The following is a 26,802-nucleotide window of genomic DNA, read 5'->3' as shown; positions in this document are numbered from 1 at the left end:
AGTGTGTATGAGGCAGCACAGTGGCAGTAGTTAGCACTGCTGCCTCAGTGCCAGGGACCGAGATTCAATTCTGACTGTGGAGTTTGCACTTTCTCCCCGTGTCTGCGTGGGTTTCCTCCGGGTGCTCTGGTTTCCTCCCACAATCCAAAGACATGCAGGTTAGGTGGATTAGCCATGATAAATTGCCGCTTATTATTCAAAGATGTGCAGGTGAGGTTAAGGGGTTATTGGGATGTGGTATGAGTGTGGGCTTGGGTGGATGCTCTTTCAGAGGGTCAGTGCAGACTCAGTGGGCTGAATGGCTCCCTTCTGCACTGTAGGGATTCTATAACAGAGATTTATAGTTTGAGAGAGAGAGAATGATTCTGATGTTGCCCCTGTGTAGGACCAAACCATATTGAGGTTTTAAAAATATAATTTGAGTACCCATTTATTTTTTTTCCAATTAAGGGGCAATTTAGCATGGCCAATCCACTTACTGCACAAGATTGGGATGTGAGCGGGAGACCCAAGCAGACACGGGGAGAATGTGCAATCTCCACATGGACAGTGACCCAGGGCCGGGATCTAACCTGGATCGTCAGCGCCGTGAGGCAGCAATGCTAAGCACTGCAAAACCTTGACGCCTATGTTGATTTTGACCCTTGGAGTTTAATTCTGCTGATGTTGGAGCCCCCTGTAACTGGGCTGGAATAAATTCTGGGTTTAGATCAACTGAACCAGGTTTGAATTGAACATCCTGTGAAATTTGCAGATAGGAATAGAGGAGCAGGTGTAGGCCATTCAGCCCATCGAGCCTTCTGCTCCATTCTTTAAGATCATGGATGATCTGGTTGTGATCTCAACTCCACTTTCTTGTCTGGCCCCCATAACCCTCCACTCCACTATCAAAACTCTGTCAACCCTGCCCTGAATATATTCAATGATCCAGCCCCCACTGCTCTCTGGGTTACAGAATTCCACAGACTAAACACCATCTGAGAGAAAAACGTTCTCCTCAATCTCGGTCTTAACGGTGGACTGCATATTGATAACCTGTGTCCCCTGGTTCTAATCTCTCCCACAATTGGACACATCCTCCTGATTTTTAACTTCTCAATCATCTCAGGATGATAGAATCCCTACGGTGGAGAAAGAGTTAATTCGGCCCATCGAGTCTGCGCCAACCCTCTGAAAGAGCACCCTACCTAGGACCACTCCCCCAATCTATCTCCATAACCCAGTAACCCCACCTAACCTTTTTGTGGACAACAAGGGGACAATGTACATGGCTAATCCACCTAAGCTGCACATCTTTGGACTGTGGGAGGAAACCGGAGCACCCGGAGGAAACCCACGCAGACACGGGGAGAACGCGCAGACTTCACACACAAGACAAGACAGACAAGATTGTACATGTTTCAATAAGATCACCTCTAAATTCCAGTGGGTACAGACCCAACATGTTCAACCTTTCTTCATGAGAAGCCTTTCATCCCAAGAATGTATTAAGTGAACCTTCTCTGAACTGCAGCCAACACAATTCTATCTTTGTTTTACAAACAAGGTGAAGGAACAGTGCACAATATTCCAATGTGGTCTCACAGAGGCCCTGCACCTCTGGAGATTCCTTTCCCCTTGTGAGAAACACCAATATTCCAGTTGCTTTTCTAATTAAATGCTGGAGCAGCACACTAATGTTTAGTGATTCCTGCAGCACACATTCATCTGTGACACTGAGTATTGCAATCTCATGTTTTGGGCATGACCGAAGCTGAAGGGGGTTCTGGCAGGGGTTCGTGGACGTAATGTCTGAGGTGCTGAAGGTGAAGGTGGCCCAGGGTCTGGAGGTGACGATATTTGGACGTCGGAAGACCCGGGAGCCCAGGGGGCGAAAGAGGCCGACGTCTTGGCCTTTGCCTCCCTGGTAGCCTGGAGACAGATTTTGTTGGAGTGGAGGGACTCGGGGCGCTGAAGGAGGGTGTGTGTGTGTCAGCAACTTGGCAGAGTTCCTTAGACTGGAAAAAATTAAGTTTGCCTTGAGAAGGTCAGTGGGTGGGTTTACCCGGAGGTGGATTTACCGGAGGTGGAAGCCGTTTATTGGCTTCTTCGGGGGGGGGGGTGTTGCTTCCCGATTCCTCCTGCCAAAGTAAACACTTTCATTTTGACACAAGCAATAGAGAGACAGGAAGGTGCCCGAGGCTCAAATGGGAAGACAAAACTTGTGGCTCAAAACCAACATTTGTCAGTCAGATCCATGTTATTTATTATTAGGTTTAGGCACTGGAGGCAAAGGGTGGGGGTTTTAAAGGGTAACTATCCCTTTCTAACTTGTTAGAATGTTAGCCGTGACTCAGTGGGCAGCTCTCTCACCTCTGAGTCAGAAGGTTGTGGGGTCAAATCCCAGTCCAGGGACTTGAAGACAAAAATCACATCCAACGTTCCTTGTCCCAGCACTGAGGGAATGCTGCACTGTCAGAACAGCCTTCTTTCAAATAAGATGTTAAACTGAGGACCTGTCTGCCCCTCTCAGGTGGGTGTAAAAGTTCCCACAGCCACTATTTCTTGGTCAATATTTATCTCTCAATCAACATCACTAAAAACACATCATCTGATTATTATCACGTTGCTGTGTGTGGGATCTTGCTGTGTGTAAATTGGCAGCTGCGTTTCCGACATTACAAACGTGACTACACTTTAAAAGTACTTCATTGGTTGTAAAGCACTTTGGGACGTCCTGTGGGTGTGAAAGGTGCTTTGGAAATGCAAGTTTTTAAATTGAAGATTTATGTTATCTGATCTTGTTATCTGGAACTTAATTGTTTTCAGCCACACCCAACCTACCATTTAATAAATTCACTTTGGTTCAGACAAGACTTTAACCAATTAAAGCAGAGGCAGAATTCTCTGGATGGTAAATTTAAAAAGAAGCTTATTAAATGAACAAGGTTTACTGAATAACTTTAAGACATTGACTGGGTGATCAGTCTGCAGAAGCGTAACCCTCTCTGGCTCCTTCTTTGACAGTAATTCTTGTGGAGTTCAGCCTCGGGAGTCTGGCTCCTTCTTTGACAGTAATTTCCTTGGAACTCGGCCTCGGGAATCTTCAGTACTTGGCCAACAAGGAAGACCTTCGGAACCTCTACTTTTATCCCCAAAGTGACCATTACCTCACGTCAGAGTTGGGCCTGTTGCAACATGACAATTGGTCAATTTGGTCACTGGGTCAATTTAATTGGATCCCCAACTACTTGCACCAGTTTCTCTCTTTGACAGGGGTGGCACAATGGTTAGCACTGCTGCCTCAGTGTCAGGGACCCGGGTTCAATTTCGGCCTTGGGTCACTATCAGTGTGGAGTTTGTATCACCCCATGGGTTTCCTCCAGATGCTCCCGCAGTCCAAAGATGTGCAGGTTAGGTGGACCAGCCATGCTAAATTGTCCTTTAGAGTCCAAAGATGTGCCAGTTATGTGGGATTAAGGGGTAATGGAGATAGGGTGGGGGAGTGGGCCTAGGTGGGATGCTCATTCAGCGGGTCAGCGCAGACTCGATGGGATGAATGGCCTTCTACACTGTAGGGATTCTATGATCCTATGAATACATTACAACTGTTTCATACTATCCGTTTATCTGATTCTATACAATCCCTTATTCATACAGTTTCAAATGTTGAGGCTAATCAGAGCTTGAAGGTCTCTCTCGCCAGTACATTTATTCTCATTGCACATTATTTACATGCACAGCAATGAACATTTTACATTTTGAAAGCAAATAAAACTCAGTCTTTCACTATAACCACTGATTCATTAATTGTAACACAATTAAGGCTCATTACTTATTCAGTCAACAGTTACTGACTGGTAGCTAATACAGTAATCTTTCATTAATACTGTTGGATAATATAAGGTACATTGGTTCAAAGAGACAGTTTTGTGGAAGGCAATATCTTTCTTACTAACCTTGACTGGATTGAACAATGAGTCTTAGACTGAGCATGATATGATGTTCTGTAGCTTTATAAAATTCTGGAACAATTGTTTAAACAATTTCCACTAGTTCAGCAGTTTCTGAAAAAGTTTTGGTTGAAACAGTATTAATTTTTAAAATTAAGGTCCAGTCACATGTTAGAGTTTAACATGGTTTCTTTGTCCTTGTTACCTAAAACAATGAAGATGGACGAGTGATTGTTTTTAAAAAATGAAATATTACTACTGAGTCATATCTACAATTTCTGACATCTCAAAAGCACTTAATTAACTGTAAAAAGTTTAAGGAGAATCTGTGGGCCATGAAAGATGCTATAGAAATGTAAATTATTTCTAGAATTAGTCCCGAAACTCAGCCCACTTGCGACGATCAGCAATAAAATCGGAGTCTTGAATTTGTGCCTTTCTCTCCATTTCAAATACCTCCTGAAAATCCAAACACAGTATATGAAATTTAGATATAAACCAGAACGAGTTGTTGTGAGTTGGGATTCAAAATAAACTAGGAAAATAAACTTGCAGGGCGGTGGAATTACTTAGATAATTGATCCAAAGAGCTAGCATGGGAATGATGGGCAGAATGGCCTCTTTCTCTGCTTTATGAGCCTCGTTTACATTTGAGGAAAGTAGGAATTACTTGGAACTCACTTCCTATGAGGGGGGGGGAGGGGGGGTGGTGTTGGAAGCAGAGATGAAGGAATGTTTCCCAAAGGAAATTTGATGGGCACTTGAGGGAAATAAAGCGACGGGGATAGAATGGGGAAATGATTTGATATGGGGAAAAAGGCACTGAAGTGGATGATCAGCCATTATCGTATTGAGTGTCAGTGCAGACTCGATTGAATGGCCAACTCCTGCTCCTATGTCCCAATGATACAAAGATAGGGAGGAAAGTAAGTTGTGAAGAGAACATAAGGAGGTTAGAAAGATATATTTTACATGAGTGGGATCAAATCTGGCAAATTGAGTATAATGTGGGAAAATGTGAAATTGTACATTTTGTCTGGAAGAAAAAGAAGCTTCTCTTCGAACTAGTGAGAGATTGCAGAGCTCGGAGACTCAGAGGGATCTGGGTGTCCAAGAGCATGAATCACAAAAGGCGAGTATACAGGTACAGCAAGTAATTAGGAAAGCTAATAGAATGTTATTGTTTATTGTGAGGGGAATTGAATACAAAAGTAGGGAGGTTATGCTTCAGTTATACAGGACATTGGTGAGACCACATCTGGAGCACTGTGTACAGTATTGCTCTCATTTAAGGAATGATGTAAATGTGTTGGAAACAGTTTAGAGAAGGTTTACCGGACTCATACCTGGAATTGGAGGCTGGTCTTATGAGGAATGATTGGACAGGCTGGGCTTGTGTCCGATGGAGTTTAGGTGACTTGATTGAACCGTATAAGATCCCGAGGGGCCTTGACAGGATGGATGTGGAAAGGATATTTCCTCTTGTGGGACAATACAGAAATTGGAGTCACTTTAAAAGTAATAACTTGTCCATTTAAGGCAGAGGAGAACTTTTTTCTCTCTGAGGGTTGGGAGTCTTTGGAACTCTCTTCCTCAAAGGGCAGTGGAAGCAGAGTCTGTGAATATTTTAAAGGCAGTGCTGGATAGATTCTTGTTAAGCAAGGGGGCGAAAGATGAGTTAGACCATAATACCATAAGAAATAGGAACAGGAGTAGGTTATTCGGCCCATCAAGCCTCCCCGTCATTCAATGGCTGCTCCAACATTTCTCTTGTCCACTTTCCTGCCCTTTCCTGTCAGCCTTCATTCCCTCACTGATCAAGAATCTATTGCAGCTTTAAATATTCACAAGGACTCTGTCCCCACAGCTCTCACAGTTCCAAAAACGCACAACCCTCAGTGAAGAAATGTCTCCTCATCTCGGTGTTAAGTTGACATCTCTTTATTCTGAGACGATGCCCTCTGGTCCTCGACTCTCCCATTAGAGGAAACATCCTCTCAGCATTTACCCAATTAAGCCCCTTAAGAATTCTATATGTTTCAATGAGATTACCTCTGATTCTTCCAAATTGTTTAATCTTTGCTCTAAGACAATCCCTCCTTATCGGGAATCATCCAACTGAACTTGCTCCAAACAGCCTCCAATGAAATAATATCTTTCCTTAAATAAGGGGACCAAAACTGCTCACAGTTCTCCAGATGTGGTCTCACCAGCACCTTGTACCGCTGCAGCAAGACTTTGCGACTCTTATACTCAACCCCCTTGGAATCAGGGCCAACATTCCATTAGCCTCCCTGATTACCTGCTGCACCTGTCTGCTAGCTTTGTGTTTCGTGCACAGGACCCCCCAAGTCCCTTTGTGTTGCAGCTTTCTGCAGTTTTTCTCCATTTAAATACTGTTCTTTTGTTCTCCCTTCCAAAATGAACTTCACATTTTCCCATATTATACTCCATTTTCAACTTTTTGTCCACTTACTTAACCTCTCAATATCTCTTTGCAAACTGTTTGTATCCCCCTCACAACTTACCTGTCCACCTATTTTTGTGTTGTCTTCAAATTTGGGCACAGTACATTCGCTTCCTTCCTCCAAGTCATTATTATAAATTGTACACAGTTGCGATCCCAGGACTGATTTTTGCCTCAATCCCTTTTTGAATAGTGGGGTCACATTGACAGTTCTCCAATCCTCCGGTACTTCTCCAGAATCCAGGGATTTTTGGAAAATGACAACCATGCATCCACTATCTCTGTAGCCATTTCTTTTCTGATCCTAGGATGCAAGCCATTAGGACCAGGGGACTTGTCTGCCGTTTGCCTCATTATTTGTCTAAAACTAGTTTGGCAGGGTGGTGGGAACGGGAACAGCAGGCCAGTAAGTGTAGAGACTGAGGGGGAAAGTGAGACTGAGATAAACGTAGCGCAGAGTTAGAGCAGGCAGAGGGAAGCCGCAGGGCACAGCGGGACTGTAGGTCTGGAGTGCATTTGCTTCAATGCAAGAAGTATATCAGGTGAGAGAGATGAACTGAGAGCCTGGATTACTGCATGGAACTCTGATGTAATTGCAATTAGGGAGAAATAGCTAAAAGAGGGACAGGACTGGCAGCTTAACATTCCGGATATCGTTGTTTTAGACGGGACAGAAGGGGAAACTAAAGAGGTGGGGGAGTTGCATTGCTGAATAGGGAGCAGATCACAGCTGTGTTGAGGGAGGACACATTGGAGGGATCTTTCAATGAGGCATTATGGGTGGAGCTCAGGAATAGGAAGGGTGAAATCACAATGTTGGGAGTGTACTATAGACCTCCCAATAGCCCGCAGGAGACAGAGGAGCAATTGTGTAGTCAGATACTGAAAACGTGAAAAAAGTAGGGTCGTTGTGATGGGTGACTTTAACTTCCCCCATATTGACTGGGAATCACTTACAGCCAGGGCTCGGATGGAGAGCAATTTATTAGATGTGTCCATGAGGGCTTTTTCATACAGTATGTTGACAATCCAACCAGGGAGGGGACCATACTAGACTTGGCATTGCGGAATGAGCCAGGCCAGATGATTAATGTTTCAGTGGCAGAGCATTCTGGGCTTAGTGACCATAATTCCATAAAATTTTGAGTAGTCATGGATAAGGACAAGAGTGGCCCACGGGTGAGGGTGCTTAATTGGAGAGGGCCAATTACATCCAAATTAGACAGGAACTGGGGAATGTGGATTGGGAGCGGCTATTTAAGAGCAAATCCATGTCTAACATGTGGGAGGCTTTTAAAGACCAGTTGATTGAAGTGCAGGGCAGGCATGTCCCCGCAAAAATGAAGGATAGAAATGGCAGGATTCGGGAACCATGGATGACAAATTGTAAGCTTAGTCAAAAGGAAAAAGGAAGCATACGATAGGTCTCAGCATCTAAAAACTGATCACGCCCTTGAGGAGTATAAAGCCCTTGAGGAGTACAGTGAAAGTAGGAAGGAACTGAAACGGGGAATTCGGCCAGCCAAAAGGAGCCATGAAATGTCTCAAGCGAACATGGTCAAGGAGAATTCCAAGGCTTTTTATGCATATATTAGGAGCAAGAGAAAGAGTAGGCCCACTCAAGGACAATGGAGGGAAGTTCTGCGTGGACCCGCAGGAAGTGGGTGAAATCGTAAGGAGTACTTTGTATTCGGTATTCATTAGGGAGAAGCACATGATGGATGTTGAGGTCAGGGATAGGTGTGTGAAAGCTCTTGAGAACGTCAATATATCAAAGGGGGAAGTGTTGAGTATCCTAAATTGCATTAAGGTAGACAAGTCCCCAGGGCCGGATAGGATCTATCCCAGGTTACTGCGGGAGACAAGGAGAGAAATAGCTGGGGCCTTAACAGATATCTTCACATCCTCTTTGACCACAGGTGAGGTTCCAGAGGACTTGGGAATAGCCAATGTTGTTCCTTGTTTAAGAAAGGAAGCAGGGATAATCCAGCAAATTATTGGCTGGTGAGCCTGACATCAGTGGTGGGGAAGCTTTTGGAAAAGATGAGGGACAGGATGTTTGCAGATTTGGAGGAAAATGGACTAATTATTGACAGGCAGCATGGTTTTGTATGGGGAAGGTCATGTCTCACCAACGTGATCGAGTTGTTTGAAGAGCTGACAAAGAAAATTGATGAGGGAAGGGCGGTGGGTGAAGTTCATATGGACATTAGTATGGACAAGGCATTTGACAAGCCCCACATGGCAGACTGGAAAAAAACCTAAAATCACATGAGATTCGGGATGGGCTGGCTAGATGGATATAGAACTGGCTTGGTTATAGAAACAGAGAGTCGCGGTGGAAGGGTGTTTTCAGAATGGAGATCTGTAGCTAGTGGTGTTCTGCATGGATCAGTGCTGGGATCTCTGTTGTTTGTAGCATATATAAATGGTCTGGAGGAAAATGTGGGTAGTCTGATCAGTAAGTTTGTGGATGACACTAAGATTGGCAGATTTGCTGATGGTGCTGAGGATTGTCAGAGGATACAACAGGATGTAGATAGATTGGAGACTTGGGCACAGAAATGGCAGATGGCGTTTAATCCAGACAAATGCGAGGTGATGCATTTTGGACTATCAAATCTAGGTATGAATTATACTGTAAATGGCAGAACCCTTAGCAACATTAACATACAGAGGGATTTGGGTGTGCAGGTCCACAGTTCCCTAGAAGTGGCAACACAGGTGGCCAAGGTGATTGAGAAGGCATATGGAATGCTTGTCTTCATCAGCCGTGGCAGTGAGTACAAGAGCTGGAAAATCATGTTGCAGCTATATAAAACCTTGGTTACGTTGCATTTGGAGTATTGCATGCAGTTCTGGTCACCACATTTTCAGGATGTGGAAGCTTTGGAGAGAGTGCAAAGAAGGTTCACCAGGATGTTGCCTGGTCTCCAGGTTCTTGGCTATGAGTAGAGGTTGAATAAACCAGGATAGTTTTCACTGGAAAGACGGAGACTGAGGGGAGACCTGATAGAGGTCTACAAAATAGTGAGAGGCATAGACAGGGTGGAAAGTCAGAGGTTATTTCCAATGGTGAAGTGTCAATCACCAGGGGTTACAGGATCAAGGTGAAAGGGGGAAAGTTTAAGAGAGATGTGCGAGGTAGGTTTCTCACACAGAGACTGGTGGGTGCCTGGAACGGCTGCCAGAGGTTGTGGTGGAAGCAGGCACATTAGCAACATTTAAGAGGCAACTGGATGGGTACATGAATCAGGAGGAAGTCGAGGGATACGGACAGAGTAAGGGTAGAAAGTTTTTTATTAGTTAGCACATCATGATCGGCACAGGCTTGGATGGCCGAAAGGCCTGTTCCTGTGATGTACTTTTCTTTGTTTTTACTACATCTCTAGTGATGGTATTTAATTCCTTACCCATATTTATTTAGCATTAATGGAATATTCAACACTGATGCAAAATATCTGTTTAACTCCTTTGCCATTTCCTTGTACCCCATAACTATCTCCCCAGATGTATTTTCTAAGGGGCCTCTGTGGAGTTGAGGTTACAATCAGATCAGCCGGGAACTTATTGAATGGTGGAGCAGGCTCGAGGGGCCGAGTGGCCTACTCCAGCTCCTAATTCGTATGTTATCACATCCTTTATAATAGATTGTAGCATTTTCCCTCCTACTGATGTCAGGCTAATGGGTCTGTGGTTCCCCATTTTCTCTCTCCTTAAATAGTGGGGTTACATTTACCACCTTCCAATCTGCAGGAACCATTCCAGAATCTACAGAATTTTGAAAGATGATCACCAATGTATCCACTATCTCTACAGCCGCCTCTTTCAACACTCTGGGATGTAGAGCATCAGCTTTTGGAGATTTATTAACTGTCAATCACATTAATTTCTCCAGTACTGCTTTTTCACTAATACGAATCTCTTTCAGTTCCTTGGTTCTCTAGTGTTTTGGGGACAATTTCTGTATCTTCCTCTGTGAAACAGACTCACATTGTTTAGTTTCTCTGACATTTCCTTATTCCCCATTATAAACTCTCCTGTCTCTGCCTGGAATGGACCCACATTGGTCTTTGCTAATCTTTTTCTTTTCACATTCCTATATATAGGAGCTTTTCCAGTCGGTTTTTATGTTTCTCACCAGTTTGCTCTCATATTCTATTTTCTCTTTATCAGTTTCTTGGTCCTCCTTTGCTAAATTCTGAAACAAGTTCCCAGTCCTCAGGCTTCTTAAAAGAATCGATATTTTATGTAACTATGTAACACATCCTGAAATGTTCGTGCTTGCCTGTCTAACGTTTATTGTGAGTACCCAATCTACCACATACAACTTGTTCCTCAGACCTTGGCAGTTTCCTTCTGTGAGAAACACCCAGATGAATTGAACAGAGTAACCGTATAATCACCTTAGCCCATCTTCATGGCAACATGGCTGCATTGGGGTACTTCTAAACAGAAATGCAAAATTAATAAACCTTTAACTTCCAAACACCCTTTCACTTTGTGAACCTCGTGAAAATTGAAACCAAGTATTTGCAACAAGGCTCAAAGAGCATCAGCCCACTGGAGGCAAAGTCGTGAGACCGGCCAGTCCAGCAGAACGAAATCCCTCCGACCCTCCCCATTGACCAACTGGCAGAATGAATGAAATGCCATGCTGCATTGAACTGAGAACAGAAACAATATCAGCAGAATCCAACCCTGTAATCACTTTGAACTTGTTGGTGTCTCAGCAGGTGTGATTAATCATAAAATCAGTTCCCACATTGGGTGCAGATGAACTCGCCGCTGTCGAGGCAGCTGGGATGGATCGCTGAATTCCTCCCTAATCAGAGCAGGTGAACGGCCTCTCCCCTGTGTGAATTCGCTGATGTCTCTGCAGGTTGGATGAATCACTGAATCTCTTGCCACACTGAGAGCAGGTGAATGGCCTCTCCCCAGTGTGAACTCGGTGATGTTTCGGCAGGGTGGACGAATGTCTGAATCCCTTCCCACACAGAGAGCAGGTGAATGGCTTCTCCCCAGTGTGAATTCGCTGGTGTGACTTCAAGCTGGATAACTCAGAGAATCCCTCCCCACATTGAGGGCAGGTGAACGGCCTCTCCCCAGTGTGAACTCGCTGGTGTCTCTGCAGGTTGGATAACCGGGTGAATGCATTCCCACAGTGAGAGCAGGTGAACGGCCTCTCCCCAGAGTGAACACACTGGTGACTCTTCAGGTTGGATAGACGAGCAAATCCCTTCTCACACTGGGAGCAAGTGAAAGGCTTCTCCCCAGTGTGGGCTCGCTGGTGTGGCTTCAGGCTGGATAATTCAGTGAATCCCTTCCCACACACAAAGCAGGTGAATGGCCTCTCCCCAGTGTGAATGCGTCGATGGATCTCCAGTTTAGATGGGACTCTGAATCCCTTCCCACAGTCCCAACATTTCCATGGTTTCCCCATGTTTTGGGTCTCCTCGTGTCTCTCCAGGTCAGACAATCAGCCAAAGCCTTGTCCACACACAGAACACGTGTACGGTCTCTCCCCGCTGTGAATGGTGTGATGTTTTTTCAGGCTGTGTAACTGGTTAAAGCTCTTTCCACAGTCAGTGCCCTGGAACAGTCTCACTCGGGTGTGTGTGTGTCTCGGTGCTTTTCCAGTCACACTGATGTTTAAAATCTTTCAAAGTTGACAGACCGGGCAAACATTTCTCCTTCTAGATTCAAAGGCCGTGATATTCAGGACGATGAATTGAGTGACTCTGTCAAATCGCCACGTGACCTTTTAGATTTCTGTCTGTATCTCCTCCTCTTCTAATATCCTGGAAAAACAATTTACAGAAGTCATCACTTTAAGACAGGATAGAAATTCAAAACAGACAATTTTTCTTTTCTCTCTTGTTCCCCCGTAACTGTAAATCTCCGTCCCACACACTCTCCCTCCATTCTCACTCTGCTGTATCTAATATTCTCCCTCCCAATTCTCCTGAAGGTGCTGATTCAGGCCGATTGACAGATTCATGCTCACTGCTTCCTGAACTGGACACAGAGATCAGAATAAATAAGAGCTGTATTCGGCCATTCGACCCATCAAGCCTGCTCAACCATTCAATGAGATCATTGGCTGATCTACCTCAGCACCATTTTCCCACACTATCCCCCATATCCCTCAATATCTTCAATATCTAGAAACCTATCAATCTCGGTCTTGAAAATACTCGATAACTGAGGCTCAACAGTTCTCTGGGGTAGAGAATTCCAAAGCTTCACCACATCCCCATCTCCATTTTTCTGCCTGTTCCCTAGAACCCTTGACTGTCTCGTCAATCAGAAATCTGTCTTGGGGAGGAACCACGCGAGGCGGGTGCGGGAGTAGCTGCTTTTCCGCAGGTTCTGGTGCCACTCGCCTAGAATCCATCATTTATCCTGATTGGCCAGCACTCATCTACCTCATCCTTGAATTAATATTTGTTCTCATATCCCTGAAAGACTTCAGGGGTAAGGTTTGGTGAGATAATGCCGAAGAACCTTATGAAATCAGTCGATAAAAGAGCGCAGGATTCAGCAGGGGCAGAGCCGCCTTTTCAACATGGCGGCCTGACCTTCAGGAGGTTTCTTGACCCCGCGCTCTCGGAGGTGGTGAAAATGATGATTGACCAGAGGCTGCCTGTGCTGACTCAATATCTGTGAGCTTATGTGGCCGAGCTGTAAAATACCATGAAGAGGCTCGATGATTCGGAGGAGAGAATCCTGAACTTTTGAGCAAGATGCCTCCTCGGCTGAGGCAAAACTTCAATCCTTGGCAAACTGTCTTAGTGACATGGCGGAGGTCCTGGAGGACTTGGAGTACTGAGGGTCAGAGAAAGAACATTCGAGTCGTCGGCCTGCCAGAAGGTGTGGAGGGTAAGGCTCCCATTAGGTTCTTCGAGGACCGGCTGCCACGTTTTCCCAAGCTGGATGTGAAGCCTGGGTGTTTCAAATTAGAAAGGGCATCGGATCCTGTCTTTGAGGCCGAGGGATAGTTTTCATCCCAGGCCTGTAATCATTCACTTCCACAACTTGAAAGATCACCAGAAGTTCCTGGAGACGGGTAATGTGAGGTGGGACCTGGCTCCATGAGGGAGTAAGTTTTTCCTTCTTCCGGGACTTTTCGGCAGCAACGCAAACGGAGCATCGAGGCTTCGATGAAGTTTGAAGGGAACTCAAGGCTGTGGGAGTGAATTATGTCGCTTTATCCGGAGACCCTGAAAATTGTATCTGGCAACTCCGTCAAGTCTTTTGATAATCTGACTGCAGCCTTGGCCTTCGTTAAATCCACGAAGGGCAAGGATTTGGAGGGATGGTTTGCAGCTCAGACTAACTCAGGCTCTCATCCGGACTCGTTCCCCATCATTTAAAAAAAAAATATTGAGAGTATCCAATTCTTTTTTTACCAATTAAGAGGCAATTTAGCGTGGCCAATTCACCTACCCTGCACATCTTTTTGGGTTGTGGGGGTGAGACCCATGCAAACATGGGGAAAATGTGCAAACTCCACACAGATAGTGACCCAGGGCCAGGATCAAACCCGTTAGCCTCGGCTTGTGATTTGAAGACTGAGAATTTTGGAGATATTGTATTCTGGGTATTTGGTGCAGTAAGGATTAAAAGCCGGAGTTAGTGTGTGTGACTTCTGCAGTCATGTTTCTTAAAGAAATCCTAGTTTGAAAGACAACTAAATTTTGGAGCCAGAGGTGCAATTAAAGCATCGTAAAAAACGTGGGCTAATGGAGATCGAGGGGATTCCTTGTGGAGTTAATTAGATTTCAGCTTGTAAAATGATGTCATTACTGGGAGGAACCACGGTTTCAGGCTTTTTGCAGCAAAGCAGTGTTTTAGTTGAGGATTAGTTCAAGATGTGAGCAGAGGTCAAGCATCTCAGTTCAGTTGAAAATATATGTCTGTAGCTAGATTTGCAGTTTCTTTCCAAGCAGTTCAGAAGAGTGTCATTAGAAGGCGAGCTGAAACAGCTTCCCAAGTTTCTTCATGGTTCTGACAGGATTCAGATCTTTTCTTTAAAGTGGTGACACAAGATCTCTCTTTCTCAAAGAACCTGTAAAGCAGGTTTTGCTGAGGTCTAACTGTGTTTAACGGTGGATTGAGAGCTGAGATGGTGTTTTTGTTGTTTGAGTGGGAATAAAGGTAGCAGTTAAGGGTTACTGTATTCACTGTATTGATTAGCATTGTTTAAGGGCTAATTGTCAGCTGTTTTCTGGTGTGATGTTAAACATATTTTAATATTGTGTCAGTAATAAAGTTGGTTTTCCTGTAGCACAGCCCTATTTTGTGTGAAATCACTCCTGGAGTGAGATATCCTTTTCTCACAGTCTGACAAAACACAAATAAAATATTGGGGTTTGTGTCCAGTATCCGAGCCACTGTTCGGGTCTGGTCCGGGATCATAACAGTGAGGAGGTGGGTTATGTGGATGTTTAGAGAACTTTGTACCCGAGGAGCAGAGATTTTACCTTCTTTCCAGCCCCACATCAATGTCATACTAGAAACGACAATTTGTTTGTGCCGAGGACGATCCTACACCTGGTGTCCTCTTGCACCACAGGGAGCATCGTAATCGCAGGCCTTCCCCCGTTTGTCTGCAGTTTCTGCTCGAGGGCTCACCCCCAGGTCGAGAATATGGAGGTTTGGAGCCTTCCTGAAAGGAGATACATCATTTACCATGCACTTTACGGAAGAGTTTAAGTTCTTCCTTACGGTTAATTCGACCCCTGGTATTTACCACTCCATTTTGTGAGAGACGTGTAAAACTCACTGCTAATAAAAAGTGCAGCATGCTGGAGAACCAGCGGCGTCTGGAGGTTTGTTTCGCGAACGTGGAAGAGAATTAGAAGAAGGCTCCTAGTAAGCTATTGCTGAAGGAGGTTAACGCAGCAAGAGTGCCTTTGGACTCCCTGTTGACTCAGCAGGTTGAGAAAAGTTGAGAGTTTGTGAGGCAGACGTTGTACGAGTTTGGGGATAAGCCAACCAAATACTTGGCTTGTTTGAAGGGGGGGGGGGGCTTCAAGGGTAAGCCCTTCTTTCTTGCTAAGTTACCCTCCAGATGGTTCCCCATGGGATTTAAATATCTGGGCATGTCAATTACCCCCCTCTTTCAGACAGCTATATGGGGCCAACTTTCGACAGCTGATGGTGACTATTAGGTGGGACCTTGCCCAGTGGTCGGCTCTTCCGATTTCATGGTGAGGGAGGATCGCCTTCATTAAAATGAATGTGTTGCCCAGACTGCTGTACCCTCTGCAGATGCTGCCTGTACTGCTGTTGTTAAAGAAATTAATGGAACAATTAGCACATTTATCTGGAACAAAAATAAACCTCGCCTCAAGTTTGTTCAGCTCCAATCACCAGGAGCTAAGGGAAGGTTGGGTCTCCTGAATATCAAGTTTTATTAATTGGCCTCTCGTCTTCGGTTCATAAGGGATTGGGTTAGGATGGAGCCAACATTCATCTGGCTCAATACAGAAGCAGACCAGTCAGGTCTCCCTCGATCTAAAACTGGCATAGGCTGATTATGGAATGCATCTCCATGCAATTTTTAATGTCTGTAATTCATTCTGAGTCTGATGCATTGGGTGAAGTATGGGACTCCTATCTCAAATACATAGGCTCCAATTTGACTGACTTGTTCCTCCTGGGCTTTCCATGAGTGAATTCAATTTAACTTTGGCCAGGAGTGGGGCACAGTGGGTAGCACTGCTGCCTCACAGCACCAGGGACCCAGGTTTGATTCCTTGAGTGGCTGTCTGTGTGAAGATAGACATTCTCCGTGTCTGCGTGTGTTTCCTCCGAGTGCTCCGTTTTCCTCCCACAGTCCAAAGATGTGCAGTTAAAGTGGATTGATCATGCTGAATTTCTCCTTAGTGTCCAAAGAGGTGTTAAAGAAATTACTGCAACAATTAGCACATTGATCTGGAACAAAAAGTAACCTCGCCTCAAGTTTGTTCAGCTCCAATCACCATGAGGGTTAGGTGGGTTGACCATAATTAATGCACAAGGTTACAGGGATAGGGCAGAGAGTGGATCTTATTGAAGTGTTCTTTCCGCGGGTCAGTGCAGATTTGAAGGGGCAAATGGCCTCCTTCTGCACTATATAAATTCTATGTCATCTCTGTTCTGTTATTCATTTGAATTTGACTATAGTCTGTTTTAGAATATATTGGGGTGTGCGACCTGCATCGTTATCTTCCGTTTTTATATAATCTTACCCTCTTTCCCCACTCACTATGTTAACCTGTTAACTGGTTGTTCACTGATCTGGCATTTCATCTAAAGGTCCCTCAAATATCCTGTTCCAAATTAATTCTGCAATGTGTTGTAGTTATGCGGCAATAGCTCTTGTTCTGCTCTGTGACCATTTTCCACCAGTTTTTCTGTTACCCTGCTGCATTCATTGTTTAAAAAATGGTTACAAAATATATATATATATTAAAAATCTGTCTAACTCATCCACTCATCCATGAATATATTTAACTACCCCCAAGCCTCCACTGGTCCCCGTGGAAGAGAAATCCAGAGACTAACAACCCTCTGAGGGAAGAGATGACTGGAAATATATAATGTAGCTACAGCACAATATTACAAGGCTAGAAATAATAATAAAAGTACTTTATTACTGAACCATAAATAATATATCTAATCTGCACCATCTAACAACACTGGACATATCTCCGTCTGATAGTAATTTATTGTCCCCCTTAAATGTCAACCATCTCCTGGGGAAACCAGCCATTTAATCATGAACATTAGAAAACTGACCATCCTTTTAGCCAGACAAACAAATGTATCAAGGGCGGCACGGGTGGCACAGTGGTTAGCACTGCTGCCTCACAGTTCAGGGACCCAGGTTCAATTGTGGCCTCGGATGACTGTCTGTGTGGAGTTTGCGCTTTCTCCCCGTGTCTGTGTGGGTTTCCTCCGGGTGCTGTGGTTTCCTCCCACAGTCCAAAGATGTGCAGGTTAGGTGGATTGGCCATGCTAAATTGCCCCTTAGTGTCCAAAAGGTTAGGTCGGTTCACTGGGTTACAGGGATAGGGTGGAGGCGTGGGCTTAACTGGGGTGCTCTTTCTAAGGGCCGGTGCAGACTCGATGGGCTGAATGGGCTCCTTCTGCACTGTAAATTCTATGATTCTATGAAGCTGAGGGAGTAAAGGATGTCAATGTTTTTAAGAGAGCGACGTGGATCAAGCTTTCCAGAGTCTGCACCTTCCCTGGATTCACTTCCTTTCCCTTCAGTTGCTGCAAGTGACCAATTGAAGGAGAGAATGAGAAAAGAAATGGAAAGGGGGAGAAAAGAAAGTGTTTTACTCACAGATGTTGGAGACAGGGGAAGTTTCAGTCTGTGTAAAGCTCAATCTTCATTCGGTGAAAGACTGCGGTGCGGCAACCGAAGTGGAAAGGGTTGAATTGGACCCTCCGGAAGGTCGCTGCCCTAGACTCGACATGTATGCTCAAGTCGTCAGGAGTTGCGTCAATGCCAGATTCATCAGTCGCATTCACAAGACAGCCCCGAACATCACCCAAGCACAACGCAATGCCATCCACGTTCGAAGACCAACCGCAACATCGTCATCAAACCAGCAGACAAAGGAGGGGCCACCATCATACTGAACAGAACGGACTACTGCAAAGAAGTGTACCGACAACTCATCAACCAGGAACACGTCAGACATTACCTGCAGATCCGACCAAGGAACACACCCGCCAACTCAATAGACTGATCAAGACCTTGGATCCAGACCTTCAGAGCACCCTACGTGCTCTCTTCCCACGTACTCCCCGCGTTGGAGATCTCTACTGCCTCCCGAAAATACACAAGTCCAACACACCAGGCATGCCTATCGTGTCAGGCAATGGGACCCTGTGTGAGAACCTCTCTGGCTACATCGAGGGCATCTTTGAAACCCATCGTACAAGGAACGTCCAGCTTCTGTCGCGATATGGCGGCTTCTTACAGAAACTCTGCACCCATGGGCCAATCGAACCAGGAACATTCCTCGTCACAATGGACGTCTCGGCACTCTACACCAGCATCCCTCATGATGACAGCAATGCTGCAACAGCCTCAGTACTCAACACCATTAACTGCCAATCTCCAGATGCAATTCCGCAACTCATCCGCTTCATTCTGGATCACAACGTCTTCACCTTAGTCAACAAGTTCTTCATCCAAACACACGGAACAGCCATGGGGACCAGATTCGCACCTCAATATGCCAACATCTTCATGCACAAGTTTGAACAAGACCTCCTCACCGCACAGGACCATCAACCAACGTTATACACCAGATACATTATTGACATTTTGTTCCTTTGGATCCACAGCGAACAATCACTGAAACGACTACATGATGACATCAATAAGTTCCATCCCACCATCAGACTCACCATGGACTACTCTCCAAAATCGGTTGCATTCTTGGACACACTCATCTCCATCAAGGATGGTCACCTCAGCACTTTGTTTTACCGCAATCCCACGGATAACCTCACAATGCTCCACTTCTCCAGCTTCCAACATAAACATATTAAAGAAGCTATTCCCTATGGACAAGCCCTCCTATACACAGGATCTACTCAGACGAGGAGGAGCGTAACTGACATCTACAGATGCAGAAAGATGCTCTTGTACGAATGGGATATGGCACTCGACTCATCGATCGACAGTTCCAACGCGACATAGCAAAAAAAACGCACCAACCTCCTCAGAAGACAAACATGGGACACAACCGACAGAGTACCCTTCGTCATCCAGTATTTCCCCGGAGCGGAGAAACTACAACATCTTCTTCACAACCTTCAACATATCATCGATGAAGATGAACATCTTGCCAAGGTCATCCCCACACCCCCACTACTTGCCTTCAAAGAACCGTGCAACTTCAAACAAACCATTGTTTGCAGCAAACTACCCAACCTTCAGAACAGTGACCACGACACCACACAACCCTGCCATGGCAATCTCTGCAAGATGTGCCAGATCATCGACATGGGTACCACCATTACACGTGAGAACACCACCCACCAGTACATACTCGTGCGACTCGGCCAATGTTATCCACCTCATACGCTGCAGGAAAGGATGTCCCGAAGCATGGTACATTGGCAAGACCAAGCAGACCCTGCGACAATGGATGAAGCGACATCGCGCAACAATCACCAGGCAGGAATGTTCCCTTCCAGTCGAGGAACACTTCAGCAGTCAAGGGCATTCAGCCTCTGATCTCCGGGTAAGCGTTTTCCAAGGTGGCCTTCAGGATGCGCGACGATGCAGAATCGCCGAACAGAAACTTATTGCCAAGTTCCGCACATATGAGTATGGCCTCAACCGGGACCTTGGATTCATGTCGCAGTACATTCACCCCCCCCCCCCCCCCCCCACCCACCACCCCCACCATCTGGCCAGGGTTTGCAAAATCCTACCAACTGTCCTGGCCTGAGATAATTCATATCTCTTTAACCTGGGATTACCCCTCTCTGGATCTGTAGACTTAATTACCTGCAAATGCCCGCATTCAAAGCATTGTCTTGCATCTTTGACTGTGTCTATATATGTTTCTGGAACCTACCTCTTCATTCACCTGAGAAAGGAGCAGCGCTCCGAAAGCTAGTGACATCGAAACAAACCTGTTGGACTTTAACCTGGTGTTGTAAGACTTCTTACTGTACTCACCGCAGACCAACGCCGGCATCTCCACATCACTGTCTTTAAGAGAAAGAGAGAGAGAGAGACCTGGGCCAAGCGTTGCAGAGTCTGCACCCTCCCTGGATTCACTTCCTTTCCGTTCAGTTGCAGCAAGGGACCAACTGAAGGCCAGAATGAGAAAAGAAAGTGTTTTGCTCACAAATGTTAGAGACAGGAGGAGGTATCAGAGAGTGTGAAGTTCAATCTCCATTCACACACAAAGCTCGCGCTGATTGGCTGGAGGAGGAGAGTCCTTCCGGTCCTAACTCTTCGCATTGGTCAACGCCTCAGCAGGAAGGTCAGGGGGTGGCCTTTCCCTCGCCTCTCTCTTGGACATGCGCAGTCCAGGGCCGGGGGAGAAAAAAATCACCGAGAGGCTTCTCGCTCTGGCCGGAGCTGTCAGCCGGTTGCCTGGAAACCTTGTCTTGAGGAGGGGGAACAATGAGTGGGTCGGAGCTGCTGTGTCTGCCGGACCTGCGCACTGGACCCTGAGACGTCACCGCGGATTCCTATGCGTGCATCAGAAAGTTGTTGACCAATGGGAAGAGTTGGTGAACCGGAAGGACTCTCTTCCCCATCCAATCAGCTCCCCCATTGTCTGAATGCGGAAGCTGGACACAGAGCAAAACTGGGGCCTCACACAGACTGAAAACGTCTCCTGTCTCCAACATCTGTGAGTAAAACACTTTCTTTTCTCCCCCTATACATTTTTTTCTCATTCTGAAGGGAAAGGAAGTGAATCCAGGGAGGGTGCAGACTCTGCAAAGCTTGGCCCAGGTCTCTCTCTCTCTTAAAGACATTGATACCCTTTGCTCCCTCAGCTTGACACATTTATTTGTCTGGCTAAAAGGATGGTCTCTTTCCTAATGTTCACAATTAAAGGGCTGGGTTCTCCAGGCAATGGCTGATATTTAAGGGGACAGTAAATTAATATCAGACAGACAAGTTTTGTGTTGTTATATGGTACAGATTAGATATGTTATTGATGATTCTGTAATAATGTACATTTATTATTATTTCTAGTCTTGTAATATTGTACTGTGGCGACGTTATATATTTCCAGTCATCTCTTCCCTCAGAGGGTTATTAGTCTCTAGATTTCTCTTCCACAGGGACCAGTGGGGTGTGGGGGTCATTGAATATATTCATGGATGAGGTGGACAGATTTGTAATAAGTTATTTTTGTAAATCATTCTTTAAACAATGAGTGCAACAGAGTAACAGAAAAAATGGTGGGAAATGGGCACAGAGCAGAACAAGAGATATTGCCAACATAAATACAAGCAACACACTGCAGAATTTTATTTTTTTAATTTAAAAATGTTTTCATTCCAGATTTTTCAATAATTTTTACAAAACACTCCAAAAAGGAAAATAATACAATGAAAACAGGGCAATATGCCAACGAAACAAAACAACTTAACCCTCTAAACGATTAACAATTTAACACACATCTCAAAGCAAAATGGGGCATGCGCCCCTTACAAAAAGCAAAATAAGTCAGCCTGTCCCGTCCCCCCCCTCCCTCCTCCTCCCCCCCTCCCCCCACCCTCCCCCTGGGTTGCAGCTGCTGCTGACTTCCACCTAACGTTCCGCGAGAAAGTCAAGGAACGGTTGCGACCGCCCGGAGAACCGCTGCAAGGACCCTTGCAAGGCAAACTTTATCTTCTCCAACCTAAGAAACACCGCCATGTCATTGACCCAAGCCTCTACGCTTGGGGGCTTCGCGTCCCTCCAAATTAACAAGAGCCTTCTCCAGGCTACCAAGGAGGCAAAGGCCAGAACTCCGGCCTCTTTCGACTCCTGCACTCCTGGATCGTCCGATACCCCAAATATCGCTATCTTCTAGCTCGGTTTTACCCGAGTATCCAAGACCTTGGACATAGCCTTTACGAAGCCCTTCCAAAATTCCGTAAGCGCTGGGCATGTTCAAAACATATGGGCATGGTTTGCTGGGCTCCCCAAACACATCACACACCTGTCCTCTACCCCAAAAAAACTTACACATCCTCGCCCCCTGTCATATGTGCCCTGTGCATCACTTTAAACTGGATCAGGCTGAGCCTGGCGCAACATGAGGAGGAATTGACCCTGCCCAGGGCATCAGCCCACAGGCCCTCATCCAGCTCCTCCTCCCACTTGCCCTTCAGCTCCTCCACCGAGGCTGCCTCCGCCTCCTGCAGCTCCTGGTATATCTCCGATATCTTACCCTCCCCGACCCACATGCCCGAAACCACCCTGTCCTGTATCCTTCGGGCAGGCAGCAGCGGGAATTCCCCTACCTGCTTTCTCACGAACGCCCGAACCTGCATATACCGAAAGGCATTTCCCGGAGGTGACCCAAATTTATCCTCCAGCGCCCTCAGACTGGCAAAAGTCACATCGATTAATAAATCCCCCATCCTTTTAATTCCCGCTCGGTGCCAGCTTTGGAAAACACATTGCAGAATTAATTTGGAACAGGATATTTGAGGGACCAGAGCCTCAAAATGAAATGCCAGATCAATTGAACAACCAGTTAACAGGTTAAAATAGTGAGTGGGGAAAGAGGGTAAGATTATATAAAAACAGAGAACAATTCAGTTTGTAAAATATTACAAACAGACTAACAGCATATACAAATTAAAATGAATAACACAACATAGATGACATAGAACTCCTACAGTGCAGAAGGCAATTCACCCCTCAAGTCTGCAGTGAGCCTCAAAAAGAACACTTCACTGAAGCCCACTCCCCATTCTATCCTCGTAACCCGGTGCATTGATCATGGTCAAGCCACCTAACCTACACGTCTTGGACACTAAGGGGCAATTTAGTGTGACCAATTCACTTTAGCACAGTGGAACCACCCTTTTGGCAATGGCACCACTCGGTTCTGCCATGATTAACGCTCGGATAATAGAAGAAAGATGATGGATAATAAGCACACGGCACATCTACCATAACTGAGATAAGATAATCCGAGTCCCTGGAACACTCGAGAAGAAGAAGACATTCAATTGGCGCTCACAGAATAACAACTCCCTTCAACAGGATAAAAGATAACAATTTCAGACAACAACACCATGATAGGGAAAGAGTCCGGATTAGAGCCTAAGTTAGTCTGAGCAGCAAATCATCGCTCCAATCCTAGCTCTTCAAGGATTTACCGAAGACCAAGGCAGTAGTCTGATTATTGAAAGACTTGACGGAGTTGTCGGATACAATTTTCAGGGTCACAGGATAAAGTGACATAATTCACTGTAAGGTGAGGTGGGAGCCAGGTCCCACCTCACCTTGCCCGTCTCCAGGACCCTCTGCTGATCTTTCAAGTTGTGGAAGTGAATGACCACAGGCCTGGGATGAAAACTATCCCTTGGTCTCAAAGACAGGATCCGATGCCCATTCTAATTGGAAACACCCAGGCTTCACATCCAGCTTGAGAAAACGTGGCAGCCAGTCCTCGAAGAACCTAACGGGAACCTGACTCTCCACATCTTCTGGCAGTTCTTTCTCTGACCCTCGGTTCTCCAAGTTCTCCAGGAGTCCACCACACCACTCAGCCGGTTTTCCAAGGATTAAATTCTGCCGAGGAGGCATCTTGCTCAACATTCAGGATTCTCTCTTCCGGATCATCGAGCCTCTTCATGGTGTTTTACAGCTCGGCTTCATGAGCTCACAGATATTGAGTCAGCTCACTCAGCCTCTGGTCAATAATACGGAGAATGTCGCTGACATAGATCGGCCAATGATCCCACAGAATAGACGAGCAGGCTCGATGGGCCGAATGGCCAACTGCAGCTCGTATTTGTTATGATCTCTGTGTCCAGGACAGGAAGCAGTGAGCATGGATCTGTCAATCAGCCTGAATCAGCACCTTCAGGAGAATTGGGAGGGTGAATATTAGATACAGCAGAGTGAGAATGCAGTGAGAGTGTGTGGGATGGAGATTTACAGCTTTGGGGAATGAGAGAGGAAAGAATGTTCTCCAGGAACTAGAATTGTCTGTTCTGAATTTCTATCCAGTGCTGACAATGATGTCTTTTGTAAATTGTTTTTACAGGATATTAGAAGAGGAGGAATTACAGACAGAAATCTCAACCGTAACCTCTCGATCTGACAGTCTCTCAATTCCTTGGAACTGAAAATCACCGGACATTGAATCTAGAAGGAGAAATGTTTGTCTTTTCTGTCGGCTTCAAAAGATTTTAAACATCAGTGTGACTGGAAAAGCACCGAGACACACACACCCGAGTGAGAGTGTTCCAGAGCACTGACTGCGGAAAGAGCTTTAACCAGTAACACAGCCTGAAAAAACATCATACCATTCACAGTGGGGAGAGACCGTACACGTGTTGTGTGTGTGGACGAGGTTTCAACTGATCGACAAACCTGGAGAGACACGAGGAAACACGCACCCTGGAGAAACGGTGGAAATGCGGGGACTGTGGGAAGAGATTCAGGGCTTCATCTCTACTGGAAACTCATCGGCGCAGTCACACTGGGGAGAGGCTGTTCATCTGCTCTGTTTGTGGGAAGGGATTCATTCAGTTATCCGCCCTGCGGACACACCAGCGAGTTCACACTGGGGAGAGGCCGTTCACCTGTTCTCAGTGTGGGAAGGGATTCACTCGGTTAGGCAACCTGCAGATGCATCAGCAAGTTCACACTGGGGAGAGGCCAATCATCTGCTCTCCATGTGGGAAGGGATTCACTCGGTTAGACAACCTGCGGATACATCAGCGAGTTCACACTGGGGAGAGGCCGTTCACCTGCTCTCAGTGTGAGAAGGGATTCACTGCTTCATCGAGCCTGCTGAAACACCAGCGAGTTCACAGTGGAGAGAGGCCGTTCACCTGCCCTCAGTGCGAGAAGGGATTCACTACTTCCTCGAGCCTGCTGTCTCACCAGCGAGTTCACACTGGGGAGAGGCCATTCATCTGCTCTCAGTGTGGGAAGGGATTCACTCGGTTAGACAGCCTGCGGATACATCAGGGAGTTCACACTGAGGAGAGGCCGTTCACCTGCTCTCAGTGTGAGAAGAGATTCACTCAATCATCTGACCTGCAGAAACACCAGCGAGTTCACACTGGGGAGAGGACGTTCACCTGCTTTCAGTGTGAGAAGGGATTCGCTCGGTTAAAGAACCTGCAGATACATCAGCGAGTTCACACTGGGGAGAGGCCGTTCACCTGCTCTCGGTGTGAGAAGAGATTCGCTCGGTTATCCAACCTGCAGATACATCAGCGAGTTCACACTGGGGAGAGGCCGTTCACCTGCTCTCAGTGTGAGAAGGGATTCACTCAGTTATCCCACCTGCAGAGACACCAGCGGGTTCACACAGGGGAGAAGGCGTTAACCTGCTCTTAGTGAGAGAAGAGATTCAGATATCCATACACCCTGCAGGAACAGTAGCAAGTTCACACCTGGAAGAGGCCATTCACCTGCTCTTAGCAGGGGAAACATTCAATGATCCGGAGACACTAGCGAGTTAATTCTGGGGGGAGACCATTCATCTGCCCTCAATGTGGGGAGGGATTTTGTGATTCATCGCATCTGTTGTGACTCCCAACAAGTTCACAATAAATTACAGATGTTGGCTCCGTTGTTATTGTTTCTGCTCTCACTGACATCCAGGACTGCATTTTGTTCATTCTGCCATCTGGTGAATGGTGATGATTGGAGGGTTTCTTTCTGCTGGACTGGTCGGTCTAACACCTCTGCCTCCGGTGGGCTGACCATTTTTGAGGCTAGTTGCGATTTCCTGGTTCCAAGTTTGACGAGGAGCACAGAATGAAAAGGTGTTTGCACGTTGGAAGATATTTAGTTCCCAAAGCAGCCATGTTGCCATGAAGATGGGCTATGGTGGTTACAGGGTTCTTTTGCCTAATTTACCTGGGTGTTTCCCGCAGAAGGAAACTGTCATGGTATGAGGGGCAAGTTGTCTGGTTGATTGGGAAATTACAATAAACGTACCATGGAAAGTGGCAACGCAAGTGGATAAGTTAGCCAAGAAGGCATACGGCCTGCTTGTTCAGCACGGTAGCATAGTGGTTAGCACAATTGTTTCACAGCTCCAGGGTCCCAGGTTCGATTCCCAGCGTGGGTCACTGTCTGTGCGGAATCTGCACATTCTCCCCGTGTGTGCGTGGGTTTCCCCCGAGTGCCCCGGTTTCCTCCCGCAGTCCAAACATGTGCAGGTTCGGTGGATTGGCCATGCTAAATTGCCCTTAGTGACCAAAATTGCACTTCGTGTTGGGTGGGGTTACTGGGTTATGGGGATAGGGTGGAGGTGTCACCTTAAGTAGGGTGCTCTTTCCAAGAGCCGGTGCAGAATCGATGGGCCAAATGGCCTCCTTCTGCACTGTAAATTCTATGATTCTATGGTTGTCTTCATTGGTCAGGGCATTGAGTATAAAAATTGACAAGTCATGCTGCAGCTGTACAGAACCTTAGTTAGGCCACACGTGAAATATTGCCTCCAATTCTGGTCACCACATTACCAAAAGGATATGGAGGCTTTGGAGAGAGTACAGAGGAGGTTTACCAGGATGTTGCCTGGCCTGGAGGGCATTAGCTGTCAGGAGAGGTTGGATAAATTCGGATTCGAAACTCGAGCGACGGAGGTTGAGGGACGACCTGATAAAAGTTTACAAAATTATGAGTGGCACGGACAGAGTGGATAGTCAGAAGCTTTTCCCAGGTTGGAA

At 46.1% G+C, this 26,802-nt stretch overlaps 2 protein-coding genes across 3 annotated transcripts in view; one reads left to right on the top strand and one right to left on the bottom strand.

Annotated features, from left to right (window-relative positions):
- Positions 1-5,246: 5,246 nt before the first annotated feature.
- Positions 5,247-20,609, bottom strand: LOC140420214 (uncharacterized). Of its 2 annotated transcripts, none has more exons than XM_072504244.1 (2): positions 20,102-20,609; positions 5,247-12,200 (listed from the first exon to the last, which is right to left on the bottom strand). In XM_072504244.1, exon 2 carries the CDS (start codon positions 11,840-11,842, stop codon positions 11,225-11,227), a length of 618 nt encoding a protein of 205 aa, XP_072360345.1. In that variant the 5' UTR covers positions 11,843-12,200; positions 20,102-20,609; the 3' UTR covers positions 5,247-11,224. The 2 variants fall into 2 exon arrangements, with proteins under 2 accessions (XP_072360345.1, XP_072360346.1); XM_072504245.1 differs by having other exon boundaries at positions 20,274-20,609.
- Positions 20,610-24,475: 3,866 nt separating this feature from the next.
- Positions 24,476-26,802, top strand: part of LOC140417987 (uncharacterized) — a gene marked incomplete at its 5' end in the record, with an annotated part of 79,678 nt that continues 77,351 nt past the window's right edge. Inside the window, 1 exon segment of the mRNA XM_072501418.1 lies at positions 24,476-25,459. Within this exon segment, the coding sequence (XP_072357519.1) occupies positions 24,476-25,459 (984 nt within the window).

The sequence above is a fragment of the Scyliorhinus torazame genome, chromosome 5 (assembly GCF_047496885.1).
Source record: "Scyliorhinus torazame isolate Kashiwa2021f chromosome 5, sScyTor2.1, whole genome shotgun sequence".
In the NCBI taxonomy this organism is placed as follows: Eukaryota; Metazoa; Chordata; class Chondrichthyes; order Carcharhiniformes; family Scyliorhinidae; genus Scyliorhinus; species Scyliorhinus torazame.
The sequence above is the reverse complement of the archived record's forward strand: the minus strand, read 5'-3'. Positions and strand labels throughout refer to the sequence as shown.

Bases quoted from the DNA above. Each gene is read 5' to 3' on its own strand.
- LOC140420214 (XM_072504244.1), bottom strand. From the start codon at position 11,842: ATGGGGAAACCATGGAAATGTTGGGACTGTGGGAAGGGATTCAGAGTC.